At 34.9% G+C, this 24,574-nt stretch overlaps 1 protein-coding gene across 1 annotated transcript in view; it reads left to right on the plus strand.

Moving 5' to 3' along the window:
• Positions 1–444: 444 nt before the first annotated feature.
• LOC143241029 (DNA replication licensing factor mcm4-A-like) overlaps positions 445–24,574 on the plus strand; it is a 53,137-nt gene continuing 29,007 nt past the window's right edge. Inside the window, 10 exon segments of the mRNA XM_076484451.1 lie at positions 445–463; positions 2,389–2,466; positions 4,423–4,461; positions 5,291–5,422; positions 11,227–11,305; positions 12,529–12,616; positions 14,003–14,212; positions 15,344–15,578; positions 15,975–16,217; positions 16,684–16,768. Of these exon segments, the coding sequence (XP_076340566.1) occupies positions 2,406–2,466; positions 4,423–4,461; positions 5,291–5,422; positions 11,227–11,305; positions 12,529–12,616; positions 14,003–14,212; positions 15,344–15,578; positions 15,975–16,217; positions 16,684–16,768 (1,172 nt within the window). The 5' untranslated portion in view covers positions 445–463; positions 2,389–2,405.

The raw sequence follows: 24,574 nt of genomic DNA on the forward strand, positions 1-24,574 counted from the left end.
TTTGCATACAAAGTATTTATTAAAATTAAACATTAATCGATATGTTTTTTTTAAATAACATGAATGCGTATCTAAAAGTGGAAGAGTAATTTATAAGATTATTTTTGGGCATAAACAAAAATAAATATATTCTCTTTTGTAATAATAAAGTGACTAACCAGTTAATATTTATTTTCAGCGACAGGTGTCACTACACATGAATATTAGAATATGGTTTCTGATTATTTGTGGAATACTGTCACGTGATTTAAAATAGTGCGATTATTCCCGCCAAAAATTGTTAGTTTTTTTAATCAGATTAATGTGTGTGTCAGAATTGAGGTGACTTAGAGTATATTAAAGGAAAGTAAGTAAAACCAATTTTTAGGCAATTGAAATTTTTTTACAATATTGAACCCTAACATTTTATGGTTATCACAACGTATGACATGAGATTTGTTTTGTGTATGCAAACATAATAATTGTACGTTTTTTACAAAATTATGGGACAGCCTATAACTTCATGACATAATTCTTAAGATTAATACTAATTTATGAAGGTATATTATAGACTAAGGTTTAAGAATAATGATTCTAATCATAATAGTACTGAAACCGTTTTTAACAAAATAATTATGATTATTGGCAACATGGTGATAGTTTTAACCTACAAGTACAGTGTAGTGATTATTTGGTTCAAACTTGTGTTTTAAATTATATATAAGTATTCAAACATAAATGGGAATGGTTTTGGCAATTAAATTTGAAACTTGGATGTTGGTGTTATTGCGAATTTAGAGAGAAAATTAATGCCTAACATAGATATATGACAAACGAAATACATTTCAGTATTAATTCTGTTTGTTTGTAAACAAGACTGTTATTATCTGTTGTTTGTTGTTAAAAAATAGTAATAAATACTGAATAATTGGTACAAGTCTCAGTAACTTCATGACATAGTTTAGTTTAGTTTATTGTTACAGTATTAATCAACTTGCTTGTTTAAATGGTTAAGACATGTACAACACTGGGAGTTTCTTGAATATTAGACATATTTCTATAGAAATAGGTACCATATAATCCCTTACATGAGTAAGTGAAAATGCTAATTTCAACAAAAAAAATGCTAACCATATACTAGAACAAGATATGTATGAACCATTGCTGTAAAATGTCTGCTTTTGTATAATTAATTGTAGTAAATTTTGTTTCATTCTTCATTACACAAGCTTTAGTATTTCTTATGTTTTCAAAATAGGTTAAGAAATATTAAATGGTACAGGATTAATGTTAAACAAAAGTAGACAGGAAATAGTTCAACCATAACTTAACTGATTTAATTGTGAACAGGAAATAGACCCAGTTAGGTGGGATTTAAACTTAACCATACTGCTTGGTTGCCCAGTGTTTTTATTGGAATTATTTGTTATGGCTTGAGCTTTGACTTTCTAGTCGGTTAAACAACTGTCACAAAGGGCTTTGGAAAACCAAGTTTATTGAGGTGAAACTTCAGTGGAGACAGTTTGCATAGCATTTAAATCAGTTTGCATTGATGCCTAGCTAGCAGTTATCTCACTTTCAAGTGCTCCATCTAAGTTGAGGAAATGGTGATCAAAACATTCGTGAAAATGTTTGGCCAGGTAGTTGGTCTGTTCTTCTGTTGTCAAATGGAAGATAGAGTGTTATGGTAATATCCAGAAATATGTCAGTTTGTGTTATGAGTGGAGGGTAAATCCTGTTTCAGTGAAAGGATTGTGTAATGTTTAGGATAAGAGTTGTCTGTTGGAAACTAAGGCCTGATGTGTAATTGGTAAGAATGTTATCTTTCATGACCAAAAATTTCAAAACTCAGGCTCTGATCAGATGTCTTAGATTGTAATAATGGTGCAGTATTAATTTTCTAATCTTGAATTAAACCTTGCATACAACAGGGATTATTTCAAAATTTTGACTTGCTTATTAGCCTTGTTCATATTTATATTGATTAGTGTTATTCTGTAAAAATAGTAATATTAGCAGTTTAAAAATTATGAAATTGTGTTTATTACTGTAACACTTTTGATCAAATTGGCCATCAAACATGATCTCAAAGTGACCAATGTAGTAAAAAAAAAAACAAACTATTGATCTAATATCAGTGAAAAGTGTTTTCCAGGGATATATTTTACTGTTATCCTGCTTCAAACTATGTATAGACACTTTTTTTAAGTTAGGAATACTCTAAGCATATGATAGTGTCATAAATGATATTAAAACAAGAAAACATTCCATAATGTTTAGTAATGACCTATATGCAATAGTTGCTTACTCTTGGCAACTTCCATTCTTTTGAAATAAGATATTGTTTTGTACCCAGTATTAAAATAGAATATGTTAATAAATTTGTGATATGCTTTTAATTTAATGTAGGTAACTGGACCCTAAGCATGTCTTCCCCAGCAAAAACACCTCATTCAAAGAGAGCTCGAAGCCATGATCCACAGACACGTAAGTTTTTTTATTACCTTAAAAAATAACTGCAACTTAATAGTATACAAATGTTTTTAATCTCATTTCACCATCAAACAAGAAATGTTTGTACCTAGCACAAAGTTTGGATCCAAATTTTTAAAACTTGTTAAATGAAATCTGTCATTGCCCTCATTATATTATCTAATTAATACCTTTACAGGAAGTATAGGGCTTTGCTCAACATTTCACTGACTATTGCAGAAAGAATAAAAACTGTTAAAAATGGCATTTACAGAATGTTGTTAAATTTTACTGATGTGTAAAAGTTTTTGATCATTGTGATTAAGTGCAAGCTTATAGCTTTGAGTTACTTGTGCTTCTAATATATCGTGATATAAAACCATCATTTTATCATTTATTTTAATCATAATGTTGCAATGTGATGAAAAAACAAATATATTTTGTGGAAGAAGTAAAAAAATTTAAAACTTGGATAATGTTGTATCTAAAGTATCAGAATGCTGACAAAGCTTAAGTAATTTGCAAAAATGGTGAAAGAAATGTTAAAACTATAAATGAATAGAAAATAGATTTAAGATTTATTTCATATATTAAACCTTTTGAATAGCAGTTATATAAAAAGTTTTCTTGTTTATAACTTTGGTATTGTGAAAAAAAACTTGTATTGTACACATGTATTTATAAACGTATGGAAACATCATGTATTCTGAATCAAAACAAAAATGTAATTTAGTTTTATACAATAAGAAACTATAGGAAATTTTTAAAAGAACTTTTGAAGATATAAAAATAAGTAATTGAAACCTACAAGAAAGTTAAGCATTTTTATTGTTTCTTAAAATTCTACAGTGAAATCTTTTTAGACTTTTCAAAGCTGCAAATTTGTTCAAACATAACATTAAACTAAGATAAAATACTTTTCTGATGCTACATAATGTGTTGGAAGTTCATTGCTAGTTTTTAAAAGTTTCAGGTGATAGTTATTTTCTTGCAATGTAATAAAACACCTTGAAATAGGTATCTCAAATTGATGAGCTCATAAACATAGATGCATTAAAAAGAATCTTCATTAGTGAATTTGACTTGTTTGTGGTGAAATTTGAGGTGATGGTTTCAGTTTGTTATATTTGTTATTGATTTTGAGATATAGCTGGAAAGCTGTGAAGCCTTACCTTGTGAGTCTTTGTTAAATTTAGATCCTTGTTTTTTATTATTATGTTTGATCTATACCAAGTTTGTTACAATGGCTTTATTGGGTTAAAGTTTTCTCTTTCTTAAGCAAAACCTTTGCTCTGTGGATGATTTATTGTCAAAATTGGCTTGTGATGTAGTTTGAGAGCCTATCATTGTCTTTAATGTCCTGCTATATAGGTTTTTTGTATTTTCATGGAAAATTGTGTATTCTTGCAATTTAACTATCTCAGTATATGAGTATCCTTTCATGCAAAGGCTATAAAATATTCAGTTCTAGGAGAAAAATTTCCCACAAATCAGCAGTAATCTACTTTTAAAACACATGAGTAATGTGTAATCTAGCTTTCTCCCATGTTTCTTTTATGTTACAGTTTCAGTATTTATGGGATGAGGATAATTAGTGACCACTGATTTGGTAGGAATGAATTTTTTTGCACCTTTAGGTCATTTTAAATCTGTGTGTGGGAAAGAGAAAATTACTATCAAAGAACAGATGAATTATAGATTTCAAACATAATAAACCTTAGGACTTTATAAATAAAATACTGTTGGTTTTGAGTTGTGATATATATGTATGCATGTACCACATTTGTTTCATTTTCCAACTTTCAGGACAGGTTGTAATAAGAATAAATTTTGAATACAAATCAAGTAGTGTATGCCATTTCCAACAGTTGTGATACAGGTGTTAAATCATTATAGTGTCCTGTGATTAAATTCAGTAGTTTATTTTAAACATGTTAAAGTTTTATAGTGAAAATAAGTTTTTTTTTTCAGCATCAAGTACAAGGAGAACCCGAAGCACCAGAAATACACGTAAGTCTTTTTATAAATACTCATTGATCAGGTACATTTATAAAATGTATTTATTTTTGCACATAATTTCTTATTGCATTTTGTATGCCTCTAAACTTTCATGATAATTGCATAAGTTAGAAGATGTGATAGTTTTTAAGTGTGTTAACTTCTGGAGATTATATGACTAAGATTGTTATTGATATTATATATGAAGTTTCGATAAAGAGAACTGGTTGAAAGGGGAGATAAAACTTCAAATACACTAAAGGTTACTGTTGTTTTTCTTCCTTTAGTGTATAACTCAAAAGTGTAGGTACAGCTCTTTGTAATTGAGAGCAATGATATAGTAATGCAATATATATATAGGTTTGAATTTCTAAGACCTTCATATAGTTCTGATTGTTCCTAATAGTGTTCAGTTATTTGTTCATTATATGCCTTCATAGGGAGAGTACATCTGCTAATGGATATTATCAAACATAATTGAAAAGCAACAACAATATTTACTTTTGTGGTGCTTTCCTAATGAAGCTAAGAAGTTTTCTTCATTTTTTATTTTACTTGCATTGTATTCATATTATACTAATGTCAAACTACTAGTTGTGTCTGAAGAAAAGATGGTGTATTGCTGATTTTTAACTTTCATCAGTCTTTTATTGAATCAGAAGACCAAAATGAAGGACTTTATAAAACTTTAAGCCTTCCAAATGTTGATAAATAGCTTATTGGTTATAAAATGTTCCTTTACTAGTTTTTCTCTGAAGGTTATTGAATATTATTAAGCTAACATTTCTGTGATAAGCTATAGGAATAAAGTTCCACATCTTTTTTTGTATTCTTAATGAAGCATCACGTAGATCAAGAAGACAGAGCAGTGGTAGTGAATTATCAACTGATTTGGCACCGATACTGTCAACACCACAGACAGCAGAAGGCCAAGAACATGCTCCTTTAAGTCCTGCTCCACGTAGCGGACTTGGTAAGTTAAGGTTTCTTTATATATGTATGTATGTATGTACATTGGTATTGCTATGCAATAAATGTTTAATCACTAGTAGGGATATATTTTGTGTTCTTGACAGAACATGCATATCTTCATTTAATAGACTTGCAAATATAAAAGAGACATTTGACATATTGTAATTATTACCTAGGTTGTAAAGAAAGTAAAGAGCAAAGATATTGAAAATGATTTTTAAAATCATTTCTTCTAGGAAGAAATATTTGTTACATTGTAAATGTAGGGGCTGTTTATGGATAAGTTGGCTGATTCAACAAAGTTTGTGACTGCAAATTTACTTATAGTTTTTCATATTATGATTTTTTTAATGTTTTGTGTACCTTCAGAAGGTTTTAGTAAATATTGCAAGGAATTTGCACACAAAACTCAGATTTTTAAATTATTTTTATTAAAAATATCTACCTGAAGATATGCTGACTGCTATGAGTGCAAAGTGATATTCGTGATAAGATTAAAAATGTTTCTTCCTCTGAATTTCTCCTTAGTGTGGTTTCCTGTACATGGTAAGGGGACATCCCTGAGAAGGTTCTGTCAGTTTACCTTCTCTGGGATCTAAACATCCATCCACATGTTTGTTGTGCATGGCGACCCGTGAAGGGGAGGAGAGGATCCTGGTGGTTGAAGGGTCTAACCCTAACACACTACTTTGGCCTTGAATTCCTGTAGATGAGTGTCCTTGGGGTGGACCCACTTGGGTCAGTTGGCTGGTCCACTTTGGTTAGGATCAACTAAGTACTAGTGTTAGATGTTCACAACAGGTGTTGTGGACATTGTATCTGGTGCTGGTGTTTGGGTATAGTGCTCACGAATCCCTGGTGTTGCTGCAGTATCCTTATTTGTCAATGTAGTGCATCTACTCGTAGGGCTCCATGGTGGGAGGGGTCGGTGGGTGCCAAAATATTCCTTTTTTATGGATCCTCCAGATAAAAATATAAATAAAATAGTGAAAAAAGTCTATAGGTAAATGACCATGTCTTGAAGATTCTGAGCAGCAAACTTCGACAATTGTAACATCTGTTGTACCTTGTTCTCTTATACTACATTCTCTTTCAGACAAACCTTTAGGGCAAATTCAGAAGGGACTAAAGGGACTTGCTGGCTCTCCAAAGTTGGTAAAGAAGCTTTAATCTGGTGACATATTGGTGGAAACATCCACATCTCAACACAGTGAACTCCTCTTGCATACAAAGGCGATTGGGGATATACTTATTGAGGTTACACCTCATGCTACTTTGAATTCATCACAAGAAGTTATTGTTGAGAGGGATTTGAAGAACATCCAGGAGTCTGAGATTCTCACTGGTTTTAACACCCAAAGAGTTTCTGCAGTGAGGCATTTACATCACCACGTGCACCTGCCACCATCAAGACAGGCTATTTTAATTGCAGAGTATGGTCATATATTCCAAACCCTCTCCAATGTTTCCAGTGTCAGCTGTTTGGTCACTCGAAGATGTCATGTTGTGGTTCCTTGACATGTGCTAGTTGCAGTGGCAAGGAACATAATGTCTACAAGAGTGAAATGGACTTTCATTGCATCAGTTGCAATGGCTCTCACCCATCCTACTTTTGTTTTTGCCCTAAATGGTTGGAAGAAAAAGAGGTATGCCATTTGAAAACGATTCATAACATTAGTTATCCTGATGCTCGAAAATTGCTGTCCACCACTTCATCTCAGATGTATGCTGCTGCACTTTTTTTCACTGCTACTGTGGGAGTGCAAACAGATCTCTCTATGCCACCAAAAGAACTGTTCTCAAAATAAATGAAAAGTCTTTTGACCTCCATTGTTAAAAAACTTGATGAATCAACTTCAACACCAATCTCTGTCCCTTAAATACATTCCAACAAATCCCAAAATCTACTTCCTTTGGTTCCTTGTACAGGCACTATCTCAGATACATCTTCTCCCACCCCAAATTGCAAAATGATCATTCGTTCACATCCTCAGTCACTGGAATCCTGTTTCAACAGCAGAAATCTGCCCAATCAACCCAGGGCAGGATCCATGGAGGTCAAGAGACCTCCCTCGATTAAAGACAGTAAAGAAAAATGATGTAGTCATAAACAGAAGGGTTCTCCACACAATTGACCACTTTGATACAATGGAACTCTCAAGGTTTAAGTTCTAATCTGGATAACATCAAAACACTGATTGCTTTCTACCATCCTGTATTTCATTCCTTACAGGAAACATTTCTGACACCTGCTGATACAGTCACCTTTTGGCAGTTTTCTTTGTAGAGAAATGACAGGCTGTGTGATGCACGAGTGCAAAGAAGGGTGGCACTGTTGGTTGATCGTTCATGGTGGAAACCTCCTTGCCATATGGCCAAGAAGGCTCAGAAATTGGCCTGAGATACCTTTTTTAGGTATCCCATACTCTTGCACCTCATTGCTTTCCAGTAGGCCCTTGCACATGCTCGATGGGTAAAACGTCAAGGCGAGAAGGAAGTTTGGATTAAGTTCACAACCAGCATATCTTCTACCACCAGTTCCAAGGTCATATGGGGCAGGATTCGAAAGGTCAGTGGGCACTACAGTTCTGTCCCCCTCTCAATCTTACTCTGATGGCCAAGAGGTAGCTGATGTCTGGAGCATCGCCGATGACCCAGATGAAAGTTTTTTGCCGGGGATCTAGCACTTCTGTTTCTTTCTCCACCTTCTTAGCCATCAAGATTCAGGCAGAGCAATCACCTCTTTCCTTTTAAGCTGATTGTCTCTGTGACTATAATTGTCCCTTTACACTGGTGGAAGGAACTCAAATTGGCCCTTTATTGGTCTGGCAGTACATCGATTGGACCTGATGATGTACACTATGAAAAAGTGCGCCATCTATCTCCTGCTTCTCTTACTATTCTTCTGATTGTTTTTAACTGTATGTGGTAGGAGAATGTTTTTCCTGATACCTAGTGCCAGGCTATTGTCCTACCTTTCTCTTAGCCTGGGAAAGATCCCAAGATTCCTTCAAACTAGCATTCAATTGCTTGGCGAGCTGTCTCTGTTAGACCTTAGAGAGGATGGTTAATGCTCAACTTGCCTCCATTCACCCACCCATTGTGGGTTCCGACGATAGCACTCCACCATGGACCTCGTGATTTAACATAAATATCAATTAGAGAAGCCTTTCTCAAATGACAACATCTTGTATCAGTATTCTTTTACATTGAGAAGGCTTATGATACAACACAGAGGTATAGCATTTTGCAAAACCTCCACATATATGAGTTATATGACCATTTGCCAATTTTTTATTAAGATTTTTTTAATGGACAGGAGATTCCAAGTTCATGTGGGTTTGACACTTTCCAGTTCTTTTCTACAGGAACTTGGAGTCCCTCAGGGCTGTGTTTTCAGTGTCACACTCTTCAATATAAAGATTAATACCATCATTGAACAACTCCCTCTTACTATAGCATATGGGCTCTATGTTGACGACTTTTTCATCTCATGTCAGTCGTCGAACATGAGGTATATTGAGCAGCAGCTACAAACTGCTGTCAATTGTTTACTAAAGTGGACTACAACAAATGGCTTTAACTTCTTTCTATCTAAAACTGTTTGCATGCACTTTTGCTGCCAATGGGGTATTCACCCTGATCTTGAACTCTGTATTGATCAAGTTGTGCCACCTGTAGTTCCTGAAACAAAGTTCTTGGGGTTTATCTTTGACTGTAAGCTGACTTTTATACCACACATCAAGCAGCTAGGGTCAAATGTACAAAGGCATTGAACATCCTCTGTGCCCTCTCTTCTACCACTTGGTTAGCAGATTGATGTTCTATGCTAAAGATATATTGTACTCTTATTTGATCGAAACTTGACTGTGGATCACTGTTCTATGGCTCTGCCAGGATCTCGGCCGTAAAGATGCTGGATCCCATTCATCATCAATGACTTCGATTCTGCATTGGGGCTTTCCGCACTTCCTCAGTTCAGACCTAATACGTAGAGTTTCATGAATCTTCTTTGCAACTGTCTTTACTATATGCTTTGAAACTTCATTCCTTAACAAAGCATTCCACCTGGGGTTGTGTTTTCCTTCTTCTGTTGGCCATACTTTTTCAGAATAGACAATCTGCCATTGCCCCTTTTGTCCTTTGTATTGAGGTGCATTTGGATAAATTGGGTCTGTCCTTGGATAGCATTGCTGTATCCACTGGTCAGCCAATCTCACCATGGCTTCTTACAGTCCCCAAATGTGACCTATCTTTAAGTCTTCTGAGAAAAGCAGACATTCCCAATTGGAAATGCTGTCTGTTATTTGCTGAACATCTTTTGAACCATCCTTCCCTTCCTCTTTATACAGATGATTCAAAATCAGATAACTGTGTGGGCTGTGCCATGCTTTGTTGTGGTTAGGTGGTTGTGTGTAGAATCCCATCTACAGCTTCTGTGTTCACTGCTGAACTGTTTTCCATTTCTCTTGCCTTGGATCACACAGAAGCTAAGCAGAACTCAAACTGCACTATTTATACTGACTTAATTCTCTTCTGGCCCTGGAATCGCTTCACATTGGTTCGCACCCTGTTCTCACTGATATTCAAAGTCGACTGGCCCATTTCTCTTTAACATCTACTTTTATCCAGTTCTTCTGGATACCGGGCTACATTGGTATTCTCGGGAATGAGCTTGCCGACACCGCAGTTAAATCTGTCTGCTCTGGCACTATCACAATGGTCTTGTACTTAAGGCTCGGCTTTGTGCCAGCTGGAAGATCACTTGGAGTGAGCAGTACGAAAATAAGCTTTTCCAAATAAAACCGTATATTGGATTTTAGCCGTCTTGCTTCCATAAGGATTGGAAAGAGAAAGTTATTCTAATTAGGCTACACATTGGTCACAGTCTTTTAACTCATCGTTTTCTTTCATCTGGAACTGATGCACTTGTGTGTAGTTTGTGTAACACTCAGATCACAATAAACCACATTTTACTTTCTTGTCATCGTTATGACTCTCAACGACGGCTCCATTTTAAACATGTTCTGTCCCAAGGTTTGTCCGTATTGTCACAGTGTTATTGGTGATGGTGACACTTTCCACCTTAGAAATGCTTTTAGATTTTTAAAGGCCATCAGTTTTTTAATGATATTTAAGTTTTTTTTATTGATATATTAGACCCTTTCTTAATGAGATTCCCTTTTAAGAATATCAGTCCATCTAGTTCGATTTGAATTAGAAAATGGCTGTAAAGTCAAATAACTTGGAACCAGGACTGGAAAGGCCAGTTTCAGGTTACTGATGGTGGTTTTTGTACTTACCTGTTAGTCTTCCTGGCGAGTTATGATAATTACAATTATGCTACAGAAAGCCATTTACAACTGTCTTATTCTAGTTTTACTCTTAATGCTGTAGATTAGATATAAATATTGGTTTTATGCTCTTTATGTTTTTTTTTAAACTTTGTTTTGTTTTATCTTAATTTCCTTTTATGAATTTTACTGGATTTACTCTAATTTTAACTTTGTACTGTATGTTTGGTGCAGATAGCTTAGTTGCTTTGTGCCATAGAACACCAAATCAACCAACCAACCTTTTGTACCTCTAGTGAAATTTATTTCACTCTCAGAAGATAAGTTTTTATGGATGGAGTTTTATTTGTAATCCCTTGGTAAATATAAAAAAGTGGTTTGGTAAATTTGTTTATAATTTTTCACAAAGAAAATGTAATGAATGTATTTTTAAGAATATTAGATGCTCTTTTCTAGGTGAACAGTTTTTCTTGAATACATATGAGCTTACAAAAAGTATTTTTCTTTCAAGTTTTCAGTGAAATGGATCTAAGTTCACCTTTAAACTATGGAACTCCAAGCTCAAGTGTTGGAACACCACATTCCTCGGTGTAAGTAACCATCTTAGAAGAGGGACTCCTATAGAACAGAGAAGTGATACTCGGAATGATAGACGCCTTCACCAAATTAATGTTGTGTGAATTAAGTTTGACTCTGATAGCCAATTAACTGAGTTTACATGGAAAATAATTTCTATTACTATTGGGGAAATAAGTAGTTAATATTCAGCTATTTAATAATATCTTATATAATATTTTATACATTGTAAAGGTTCAAGTGGTTGTTGTTAATGATGTTTGTTCATCTGTTTAGATCTACCTTTTCTATGATAAACTCCAATTTTTAACAGCAGATTTGAATCAAACTTTAGAAATAATTTTTCCTTGGGCAATGGAAGGACAGTGTAGATTGTTGATTTTGAGATCAATATTTAACAGATTTAAATCTGATTTATCTCAAAGAAAAAAAAGCAAATATGAAAGCATATATAGAAACTATACACATACAAACATACCATATTTATCAGAATAAAGCTAATTATTGTGGGAACCAGCCATTCTACTAATGTCTATATTTACCGTATATTACATGTAAGGTGCCAATAAAATATAGTTTAATGGTGATGAAAAGATTAATTTTCAAAGCTGTTGTGAGTAAATAAATATTGAAACACTTTAGTTTACCTAGTTCTGCTTCATTTAACATACAGTGAACTTGATATTTATGAGAACAGATTGTTCAAAATTGTAGTGAAAAATGTTGTGTGAAGTAAAACTGTTGTAGTCACGAAAGTTAATTTCTGAAGTTGTTTTTAGTTTCACAAAAATAAATTATATAATGGTAAAAATAAATTTGTCAGCAGTGACAAATTGTTTTTTTATCCAAAAGCTCAGTAAAAATGTTATTTTTGAGAAATTTGAAAGATATGATTTTAGCATTTTAATTTTTCACCATTGTTTTTTAAAAGTGTCTATTTTTGGGAATATTATTTTATTTTTCTACAAGCCAAAAGCAGTCAGTGTGAATTTTACTATCCAAACGATGTCCATCCAGAAAGTTCTTCCATTAACAGCTCAAAGTAGCTTTGAAACTTCCATATCTGTGTCAGAAACAGTTTAAATGTTTTCTAGATGTATAATCTGTAATACATTTTGGCTTTTTCTATTGTACATTTTCTGAAATTGATAAATTCTGGCATAAGTTGAAATATCTTAGTCAAAATTTAGTTTCATAAAGATTTCTGTAACTTATTCTGATTTATTTATATTTTTAGAAGAGGGACTCCTATACGACAAAGAAGTGATATTCGGAATGATAGACGCCTTCGTCAAGTTAACGTTGGAGCTGGTGATAGTGTTGGAGTATGTTTTATGTATCTTCTGTTTTTAAAATAAATTGTTTTATTTTAGTAGTTTTGTTGAAATAATTCTTTCACAAGAATAATTAATATTTCATAGAGTAATGTAACTTTATTGTTCACTGTGATGTCCATGAAAAGGAATTCAACAATTGGTGCCTAATCAGTGAGAGCCCACAGTCACTGACATGAATAGCAATATGAGTTTTGCACATGGATTAGTTTTGCTTTTTAGTTTTTAAAACAGTATTTGTCCATTTTGTGACTTTTCTACTTTGCCAAATTTATTACCAATATTTGTGAGTCTCTTTGAAACCAATGTCTTAACATTGTTTGTTGAACATTACACGTCTTGTTTTGCTTCTTTTATTTATCATTTTCTCCAGTGTCTTTGGACTCCAGTTTACTTTTGCAGATTTAGGTTTTAATCACATTCTTTGGCTTGTAATATAGAGTTAACTCTTTCTCTAAGTGGACTTGATCAAATTGATTAACCACATAGCCACTTTGTACTCATTAAAATTATAGTTATGATACTACTGAATTTTAATGTAGTGTATGTATACATTCACAAACTTTAACAGACTTTCAGTAAACTTTGTAAGTATTTCCTGTACAAAAAATCACTTTTACTGAAGAATTTTTAATGAACTAAAAAAGGATTTGTTGATGAGTATATGAAGTTCTCTTTTTTAATAGTCGAAGTGCAAAGTAATTTTCATGTTAACATTAAAAATTTATTCTTGATCTCCAAAAATCTAATTTTATTTGCATAATCTCTAAACCTTCTAATATATTACAAACATTTGTTTCAGTAAAACTTTATATTTTAAGAAAATTGAAATAAATCTAAATTATCCCTTTTCTTTCTAGAATCGCTCAGATTGTAACATGAAACATTTGTTCATCATAAATAGCTTTAGATGATATACATCTACTTATGTTTATTATGTTGTTTTATTGCCCTTTGAATCCATGTCCAACTACTGTTTGTGCTATTATGAGGTACAAATCCATGTTACACTATCACAAGCTACTCTGTCATCCTTGTATGCATGCATCATGAAAAAGTATTATTTATTTCAACTAATCTAAAGAGATTCCTATTTTTACATTTTAATTACTTTTGTAATAATTAATAAAGAATACACATGGAAAAACAAGGAATAAAGTACTTACCTAGACCTTTTTCATGCTGTCAATGACACTTTACCCTACTTTTTAATATTAATGATAGTAATGCACTAAATAATTTTTATTTAATAAAATGCTGCATCAAAGAACGTAGAGTTAGAACATACAAAAAGCAATGTCTCATGCCTGTTGCTAATTTTCTGGTTTTTAAACTGTGTGACAAGAGCAGTTACAAATTCACAACATTACTTTTTAGGAAACAACAGAGCCAGCTAGAGGTGGAGATACAAGTGAATCTGGAACTGGACCTCAGTTGGTAATTTGGGGTACAGATGTAGTTGTGAGCCATTGCAAGGAAAAGTTTAAAGGTTTTGTATCCCGTTATGTTGAACCAGAGCTCGAGTCAGATGAACGAATTAAAGGGATGGATATCGATAAACCTTTATATCTACAGAAGTTAGAGGAGGTAACAGTTATTTCAAGGAAGCTAATTCATAATCTATTATGAAGTAAGATATTATGCCCAGTGTATGAATTAGTGATGGGCATTATATAGATATTTATGGTAATCATCATATGGAAAATTATCATTTATCATTCCAAAATGAATTTTCAAAATTACTATCTTTACATAATGTGTTGTAATTTTAGTTTTTTTTATTCATTATACCAAATTGTAACCCAAATCAAACATATGTTAACAGATTTCAGTTTGAAAAATGTTTGAGCTAAAATGATGTTTACTTCCTGACATGTCCATAATAACATAGATTTTTGTTTTTGTGAAATGTACTAAGTTACTTCACTTTTTCATGGGAGGCACTGTAATGGTTTGGGGGTGTTTTTCTGCTGAGGCAACAATATTTTCTTGCAAAATAGATGTAATAATAGACCAGTGAAAGTACCATCAGATACTGATCCATCATAGTATTCCCAGTTGTTTGCATATTACTGGTAAATAGTTCTATTATCAAGAAGATGATGACTCTAAACACTCATCCTACCTACATGTAAATTAACAAGCTAAGAAAGAAGCTGCTGGATTAATTCTGATGATGCAATGGTCCCCAAAGACTCGCAATCTCAACCCAGTTGAACAGATCTGGGATTTGATAGCTCAAAAACTTGACAAATCAAAAGTTACTTTCAAACAAACTTGATGGGAATGTGTTAAGAGATACTTGGAGCAAAATTCCAAAGGACACTTTGATAGAATATGTTGCAACAATGCCTGAAAGTCTGTCTGCTTTTATTAAATCAAAAGGGGGACACAAATATTAACTGTTTTTTGAAATCGGACAATTTTATTGAGTTTCATTTGCACTCAATATGAAAGTTAATGAAATTCTGATGTTTTCCTGTGATTTACCTCTTTCTCTCTATTTTTTTAAAGTAGCCTAAAATCTAATTTTCGACTTTTCCCAAACCCCTTTTGCCATAGTACCATAGTAAAAAAAAAGTTTAAAGTTGACTGATAAATCTTTCTGTGTAAAAATGAACCATGGGTTTGGTTTCAGAATTGTTCAACCACCATTAAAACTGAAACACATAGATATTCATACTTGGATAGAAGGATAAAATTGGACTGAATTTGCAGGTGTACACTCTCGAAGAACCATTTTTGAATGTGAACTGTACCCACTTGTCTCAATTTGATGCTGACCTGTGTCGGCAGCTAGTATGTTACCCTCAGGAAGTCATTCCTACATTTGATATGGCCATCAATGAAATGTTTTTTGAGAGGTATCCAGATGCTCAACTTCCTCATCAAATTCAAGTTAGACCTTTCAATGCTGAGAAGACTAGAAATCTGAGAGGCCTCAATCCTGAAGGTTAGGCTAGTTTTATGAAAGAAACTTATTTTGTTTGTTGATTTCTTTGTTAACATTTTGTTTTTGAAGATACTTATCTTCTGAATGCAATTTTATATAAATTTTGTATAAAAATTGTACTTGCAACATAATCATGATTTTATTCATAACAAATATGAAGAATGTTTTGCTTCATATGAACAAACATAAATATAATCAATAGTAATTCATAGAAAATATTTTGTGTTCACCTACATTGATAAATAAACCTTTGGCAAAAGTAATTGTCCTTAAACATATATCAGATTGAAAAAGATCTCATTTAGCACTTGGTCTGTTTCATTGTTGGAGCTTTGTTGCTTATTAACAGAGATTTATAAAAAATTTAATTTTTGAACTGAAAATGTTTATTTACAGATATTGATCAGTTAATTACCCTTAGTGGAATGGTTATTCGTATTTCCAACATCATCCCAGAAATGAGAGAGGCATTTTTTATGTGTAATGTGTGTTCTTTTTCAACAACTGTCGAAATTGATCGAGGGCGTATTCCTGAGCCTACTGTATGTCGACATTGTAACACGAACTATTCTTTCAGCTTGATTCATAACCGGTCTCAATTCAGTGATAAGCAAATGATTAAGTTACAGGAATCACCAGGTAAAACAGTTCTTTTCTAGTAATAAGAAATAATTTTAAAATAATGAGATTTAAGTATTACTTGAATTTGACTAAGGTTTTAAGGTTAAAATCATATTTTAGTGAAAAGGAAAAAACAAAACTGTCATAATTAGCTATGTATCATTTTAATATGAAATTTTACTAACATTCAATTAAATATCTTCAAGCTGTTTATAACTATTGTGAAGGTAAAACTGTTGTTGTAATGATGCCTTGCTTGCTTGTCGGCAGTTGTAGTGACAAGAGTGAAGAGCATTTGGTATTATATATAGTTTATTGAACAACTTTTAAATGCACATATCATGCAGTTCTGATTAAGTATAATGTGTTCAAGACTAGTAAGGTTGTGCAATTCTAAAGTCTAAATTTATATCATGTGATTAAATCATATGATGTCTAGTGTTGTACATTCTAACCACTCATGCAAATTGGCATTAAATTTCAGACGACATGCCAGCTGGTCAGACCCCACACACAGTTACTATTTATGCTCACAATGACCTTGTGGATGCTGTTCAGCCAGGTGATCGGTAAGTGTGCCTGTTTTGTTGAAATGCAAACTATAATTTCTCTTGAAAAATAGTAAACTGACAAGTTTATATTACTGTGTTAGTAATTACCTGTTTAATCTTCTTATCATGGGTATTTTTTCCTGTGTGTATCATGAAGTTTTGGTGAGTTACATTTTAAATTTAATTAAACTACTTTTTGTTTACTTTATACCATTTAGTAAAGCATAAGATCATAGTTAATAACCTATATTTTAATGGTGAATAAGTTTTAAGGAAATATTTAAACAAATCCTTAATCTCACCCCAGTATGAGAATTTTGTCATTTTCTCTACGTGTCCCCTTTCTCTAATTTATTTACCACTCTTCGGTAAGTAGCAAGTTTAATGTAAATTACTCATTTTGATATTATTCTTGCATAACATACTTTTCTTAGCTTTCAATCTTGTATGATTACAGAGCCATCGAGAAGAAAACCAGACTCCACTTGCTGCACTCTTTCTGGATTTATTAATAATTCTCTCGGGAAGCTTAATACCATATTATTTATGATTAATAAAAAGCCAAGACTTTCATCTCTTAAATATCATACTAAAAATACATTGATTTCTGTATGCAGAACTGTAATTTCTCTTTCATTACAAGTTTTCTTCCCATGGGAAACGTATCGACTAGCTTGGAAGAAATTGTAATGGCTCGTGTCACATAATTAGAAAGGCATGAAAATTGTAACAGTTATGGGACTTCATCTACTTTATGCTTCTTATTATTCTATGTTTGTGCATGCAAAATTTAACTAATTAAAAGTTATTTAGTGCACTTCTACCATTAGTATAAAAAAAGTAAGGATTAAGTGTCATTGACAGTCGATAACATAAGAAAAGGCTCAAGAAAATATTTTTTCATTTGTATTTATTTATTATTATAAAAAGTAACTAAAATGTATAAATAGGAAACTTTAGTTTAGTTAAGATTAGATTTGGTAAAATAATAATAATTAAAAAAATTTTTACAAGGCATGTACACAAGCAACTTGGACTAGCTAGTGGATAATGTAAATTGATAGCTTAATTCTCTCAATACAGGCTCAGTCAATTTGTTTGACCACATGATCCCTTCGTACTCATATAAAGACTGGATTTGATACCACTAACTTTTAATATAATATGTATAGCTTCTAAAACTTGGGCAGTCTTTCAGTGAACATTTAAGTCTTTCACATACAAAAGTGTTTTAAATAAACTAAAAAGGATTTGTTTGTCACTATATCAAGTATTTGTTTTGAATAGTTCTTTTGCAAGATTAAAAATATGTACATCTCAGAAATCTCATTTGGTTTATGTAATCTCTAAAAATCTAAATACATTTCAAACATTTGTTTTCAATAAAACTATTTTATGTTATTTTATCCATCTTAACTTTGTACAATGTTGGTCAATTTGACTTACCTTGTAACCACCAAAAAATTGAAATAAATCTAAATTACTCCTTTTTTTAATGACTTCATATTGCGACATGAAAATTACATTTGTTTATTCAAGTAGATTTAAAATTGTAAGAGTATAAATCTATTTATTGTTAAATCTTATTGTTTTATTGCACTTTTAACAGAGTTTAATTACTGTTTGTGCCATTATAAGCTGTTAATCACTTGGAGAATGTGAAGGTCATGTTATTCCATTTAATTACATTATCCACAAGCTACTCACATGTATGCCTTGTGAAATATTTTTATTATTATTTAATACTTTACAGAATCTGACCTTAGCTAATCTAGAGATCCCTAATTTTACATTTTAGTTATTTGTGTAATAATAAATAATAAACATGAAAAGCTATGAAGTACTTACCTATATCTTCCTTTTTCTTGCTGTACTAATGGTAGTAATGCAACAAAGAATATAGACCAAAAAGATGCAACTATTGGGCTTTCTGACTATGTAACAAGGGCCATTTCAAATTCATTGAAGCTAGTCCTTGTCCTTCATATCAGAACAAAGCTTGTAGTAACAGTGAAATTGACAGTTCTACATTAAGAAAGCAATTTCATTTGATAATGAAAACTCCTACCTTTCTATTAGTTATAGATAAGATGTAAATGTAGACTATTAACAAGTCCTGAAAGATAGCATGTGACTGGTAAGTGTGGCATGGGGTCTTGATTTTCTATCCATTAGGTCTGTAACCAAACAAAAGTGAAGGCTATAAAATTATGGTGCATCTGAGTAATGACAATTTTATGTTGTATAATTTATGTGTAATTTTGGAAACATAGTGATTAAAATCCAACATTTTGTTGGAAGAGTTAGTATTATGAACTTTAGTGATGATGAATTGGATCCCTTGTTAGCATGCATTCTGGTTTAGTTTTTGATTTCTGTGTTTTTCCCAGGTGTTAATGCAGTCTCAAGTTTCATGGGCTCCTGTAGGCGGTCACAGTTCTCTCCCTATTCATAAGTCCTGAACTTCAACATCATCCCATTGGTACATTGGTATTCAGAATAGATTCTGAATAGACTTTCACTCTTGAGTCACATCACCAGCAGCATAGCTGATTATTGCATTCCTTCAGTAGCTGTGAGAGGCTCTGTTACAAGAATTTCTGGATGTGTGATAACCTTAATCCATGGGTCCAGGAGCTCTAAGTCCTTGGGCCACAACTGGTTGTTCAGTTCACATATTCCCCACTATTATCCACTCAGCCTGCAGGGTTTCAGTATCCCACAGTTTATTGTGATTTGGAAGTTAGTTCTAGAGTTATTTGAGCTGGTTGGTATGGGTACAGTTTGAGAGTCAGGCTATTTCTTCAGTTTGTTTTTTTTCCTATCAGTTGTTGGCAGCTCTTTTCAGACAAGAGATTGGTGTTCATTTAGCAATCATTCTTGTTTGTATGAATGCCTAGATTCTCAAAGGTTCACAAATTACTTATTCCTTAACTTTTGTTGATTTTTTTTACTGGGATTGTAGAAGTCCAACTTCATTGTAGTTGGCTACTGTTTGCACTTTGCCTAAACGATGGAATCTCACCTCTATTGGCATTTGTGGTGCACGAGGGTCAAATACTGGAGTTCTGTGTTTTTACCTTTGGACTTGCAAGCTTCAAATGGGTTCTGCTGTATCATAAGTGTTTTTTTTTTTCCTTGTGCCCTTCTTTCTGTTGTACTCCTCACACACCACTTACAAATGACTGTTTACTGCTGGCACTAGTCTCATCAATTGTTAGGCCATCAGATCCAGATCCTACTATTAGATACAACAAAGACAGGCTTCCTTTTATGACTGTGATAACTATTTTTGCTTCAGTTCAATGTATCATCAGTCTAGATATTTTTTATTTTCTTCTCATTTTTAACTTGGGCTCAGCTGTCTTCCATTCTTCTCAGTGTTACAGAATAGAATGCTACTCTCTTACTTACCTCTCCTTCTACCACTACACAGAGGTTTTTCTCCTCTGGGAATGTGGGCTTTGCTGAAATCCTTCTTATCTTGGGTAAAATAACACAGTTTGGCCTTTTATGTGATTAAGGGTCATACACATCTATTTATTGGTTTCCACAGACAGGAACATTCTTGGATCTTGAGGGATTGTTAAGATGGGACACTACTAGAAGTTGGGTTCCTCTACTGTCACCTTGTCCAGAGTTTCATTCTTTTCATGAACAGCTGCTTCAAGGATGGAATGCATAAGTCAATAGTCAGGAATTTTATAGTCTATGTACAGACAAGAAGGATTCCCTATACAATGTTTTTGTCCTTCTTGCTCTTTATCTGACTATTTCATGATAGTGTGTTATGTTTCTCTTCAAGGGATTCTTATATTAAAATTTGGATCTCTTTTCTCTGGCCCCTCGGTGTGGATTCCTATACGTGGTGAGGGGACCTCCCAGGGAAGGTTCTGTTCTATCTGGTTACCTTCTCTGGGATCTAAACATCCACCCACGTGTTTGCCGTCGCGTGGCACCCGTGAAGGGAAGGAGAGGATCCTGGTGGTTGAGGGGTCCAACCCTAACACACCACTTTGGCCTCGAATTCCTGTAGACGGGCGTCCTTTGGGTGGCCCCCCTTGGGTCAATCGGCTGGTCCACTTGGGCTAGAGTCAACCAAGTTCCAGTGTTGGAAGTTCTCAACGGGTGTTGTGGACATTGTGCCTGATGCTGGTGTTTGGGTATAGTGCTCACGAAACCCCTGGCGTTGCTGCATTGTCCTTATCTTATCACTTTGTAGTGCGTCCCTGTAGGGCTCCATGGTGGGTGGGGTCAGTGGGTACCAAATGTTTTCTTTTCCTATGGATCCTCTAAAAATTTAAATAAAATTGTAAAAAACAGTCAATGGGTAGTTTACCACGCCTTGAATACTCAGAACAGGAATCTTCAACATCAGTAACACACGCATTACCTCATTTTCTTATATTACATTCTCTTCGAAAACCTTTAGGGCAAATGTCCCCTTTTTTTATTCGAAAGGGACTAGAGGGACTTGCTGGCTCTCCAAAGTCAGTAAAGAAACTTCGATCTGGTGACATATTGGTTGAAACATCCACATCCCAACACAGTGAACTCCTCTTGAATTCAAAGGCAATTGGGGATATACCTATTGAGGTTACACCCCATGCTACCTTGAATTCTTCACGAGGAGTTATTGTTGAAAGGGATTTGAAGAACGCTCCCAGTCAGAGATTCTCGCTGGTCTCTCCACTCAAGGAGTTTCTGCAGTGAGGCGATCTCCACTGCAAAGATGGAATTACACTGCCAACAAATACCCTCGCTTTAACATTTACTTCACCACGCACCTGCCACCATCAAGGCAGGTTATCTCATTTGCAGGGTTCGCCATACATACCAAACCCTCTTCGATGTTTCCAATGTCAGAGATTCGCCACTCAAAGACATCCTGTCGTGGTTCCCTGACATGTGCTCGCTAGGAGGCAAGGACCACGATGCCTATGACTGTGACATGAACCCACATTGCATAAACTGCAATGGTTCTCACCCTCTTACTTTCATTCTTGCCCAAAATGGTTGGAGGAAAAGAGGTGCAGCGCTTTTAAAACGACACATAACATTAGTTATCCTGAGGCTCGGAAATTGCTGTCCACAACTCCATCTCGGACATATGCTGCTGCACTTCATTCCACAACTACAGTGGGAGTGCAGACAGATCTCTTTGTGCCTCCAAGAGAATCGTTTTCAAAACAAATGAAAAGCCTTTTGACCTCCATGGTTAAAAAGGTTGATGAATCGACTTCCACACCTATCTCTGTTCCTCCCATACCTTCCAACAAACCTCAAGATCCACGTCCTTCAGTTTCAAATACAGGCATTTCTTCTGATACATATTTTTCTCCCACCACAAGAGACAAAACAATTATTCGTTCGCGTCCTCAGTCACTGGATTCCCCTTCCAATAACAAAGACCTGCCCAATCAACCCAGGGCAGGATACATGGAGGTTGATAGACCTCCTCCAACTAAGGACAGTAAGGAAAAAAGATGTGGTCATAAACAGAAGGGTTCTCCAGCCACTTCACCTACCCGTTCTTAAAAATGGCCACCTTGATACAATGGAACTGTCGAGGTTTACGTTCTAATCTGGATGATATCAAAACGTTGATTGCTTCCTACCATCCTGTTTGTCTTTCTTTACAAGAAACATTTCTCAAAACTGCTGATACTGTCTCCATTCGGCAGTTTTCTCTGTACAGAAATGACAGGTTGTGTGATGGTCGAAAGTACATGGAGGGTGGCACTGTTGGTTGATCAACACGTGCCCACCCTGTCTTTGTCACTCAACACACCCTTGGAGGCTGTAGCCATCCGTGTTTCCTTGGGTCATACCATCACTGTTTCTTCTCTGTACCTGTTCCCTGGAAAGACATATGATCAATCAGATCTTGATGCTCTCGTTGAACAATTGCCATCTCCATTTCTAATCCTAGGTGATTTTAATGGACATCATCCCCTCTGGGGAAGTGCTATTGTTGATGGGAGGGGCCAATCTGTAGAGTGGATGCTCTCTGATCACAATCTTTCTCTTTTCAATACTGGTTCTTCCACTTACTTTCATGCACCTAGTCAGTCCTTTACCGCTATTGATCTCTCAGTTTGCTCCCCTTCATTATTCTCCCATTTTTCATGGAGGGTTGACAGTAATCCACTAGGCAGTGATCATTTTCCGATCCTTTTGAGAGAGACTGGCCGTGGTCGATGCCACCCTACCTGCGTGCCCCGGTGGAAGCTGGATCAGGCAGACTGGTCCACTTTCACTGCTCTTGCAGAACTTGATCCTGCCATCGTAAATCAGCCATCAATAGATGACTGTGTAACAGCGGTAACTGACTGTATTACACATGCAGCTGCTCAGTGTATTCCTAAAACCTCGACACGTTTTCCACGATATCCTCGTCCGTGGTGGAATCCTGCTTGCCACTTAGCACGGAAGGCTCAAAAGCGGGCCTGGGATACTTTTCAGAGATATCCCACACTTTCAAACTGGGTTGCTTTCCAACGGGCCCGTGCACATGCTAGGTGGGTAAGACGTCACAGCCAGAAGGAATCTTGGATTAAGTTCACAACCAGTATATCTTCTACCACCAGTTCCAAGATCATATGGGACAGGATTCAAAAGGTTAATGGACACTACAATTCTATCCCCCTCTCGATCTTACTCTCTGATGGTCAGGAGGTGACTGATGTTCGAACATCGCTAACACTCTAGGTGAAAGCTTTTGCGGGTATCTAGCACTTCTGCTTGTTCCTCCACCTTCCTGGCCATCAAGACTCGGGCAGAGCGATCACCTCTTTCCTTTCAACTGACTGTTTCTTTGACTATAATTGTCCCTTTATCCTGGTGGAACTAAAAATGGCCCTTCATCGGTCTGCCAGTACGTCTGTTAGACCTGATGATATTCATTATAACATGCTGCACCATCTATCTCCTGCTTCTTTTGATGTCGTTCTGATTGTTTTCAACCGGATCTGAGAGGAGAATGTTTTTCCTGATGCCTGGCCAGGCTATTATTTTACCTTTCTCTAAGCCAGGAAAGATCCCAAGATTCCTTCAAACTACCGTCCAATTGCTTTGACGAGCTGTCTCTGTAAGACATTAGAAAGGATGGTTAATGCTCGTCTTGTTTGGTTCCTTGAATCAAACAACCTCCTCTCGCCCACCCAGTGTGGGTTTCACGACAGCACTCCACCACAGACCACCTAATTGCCTTGAAACATCTATCAGAGAAGCCTTTCTCAACCGCCAACATCTTGTATCAATATTCTTTGACATAGAGAAGGCTTACGACACAACATGGAGGTATGGCGTTTATGAGACCTCCATACATATGGGTTACGTGGCCATCTACCCATGTTTATTAAAATTTTTTAATGGACAGGAGATTCCAAGTTCATGTGGGTTCGACACTTTCCCGTTGATTTGTACAGGAACTTGGAGTCCCTCAAGGCTGTGTATTGAGTGTTACACTCTTCAGTATAAAGATAAATGCCATTACTGAACAACTCCCTCTCACTGTTGCGAATGGGCTGTATGTCGATGACTTTCACATCTCATGTCAGTCATCAAACATGAGATATGTTGAGCGGCAACTACAAACCGCCCTCAATTGTCTACGGAAGTGGACTCTGGCGGAGACCAAGTTTTTGGGGCTTATCTTTGATCCTAAACTGACCTTTATACCACACTTAAAGCAGCTTCGGGTCAAATGCACAAGAGCACTGAACATCCTCCGTGTTCTCTCTTCTACCAGTTGGGGGCAGATCGCTGTTCAATGTTAAAGGTATATCGTGCTCTTATTAGATCGAAACTCGAATATGGATC

Source organism: Tachypleus tridentatus, chromosome 13 (genome assembly GCF_004210375.1).
Source record: "Tachypleus tridentatus isolate NWPU-2018 chromosome 13, ASM421037v1, whole genome shotgun sequence".
Taxonomy (NCBI): domain Eukaryota; kingdom Metazoa; phylum Arthropoda; class Merostomata; order Xiphosura; family Limulidae; genus Tachypleus; species Tachypleus tridentatus.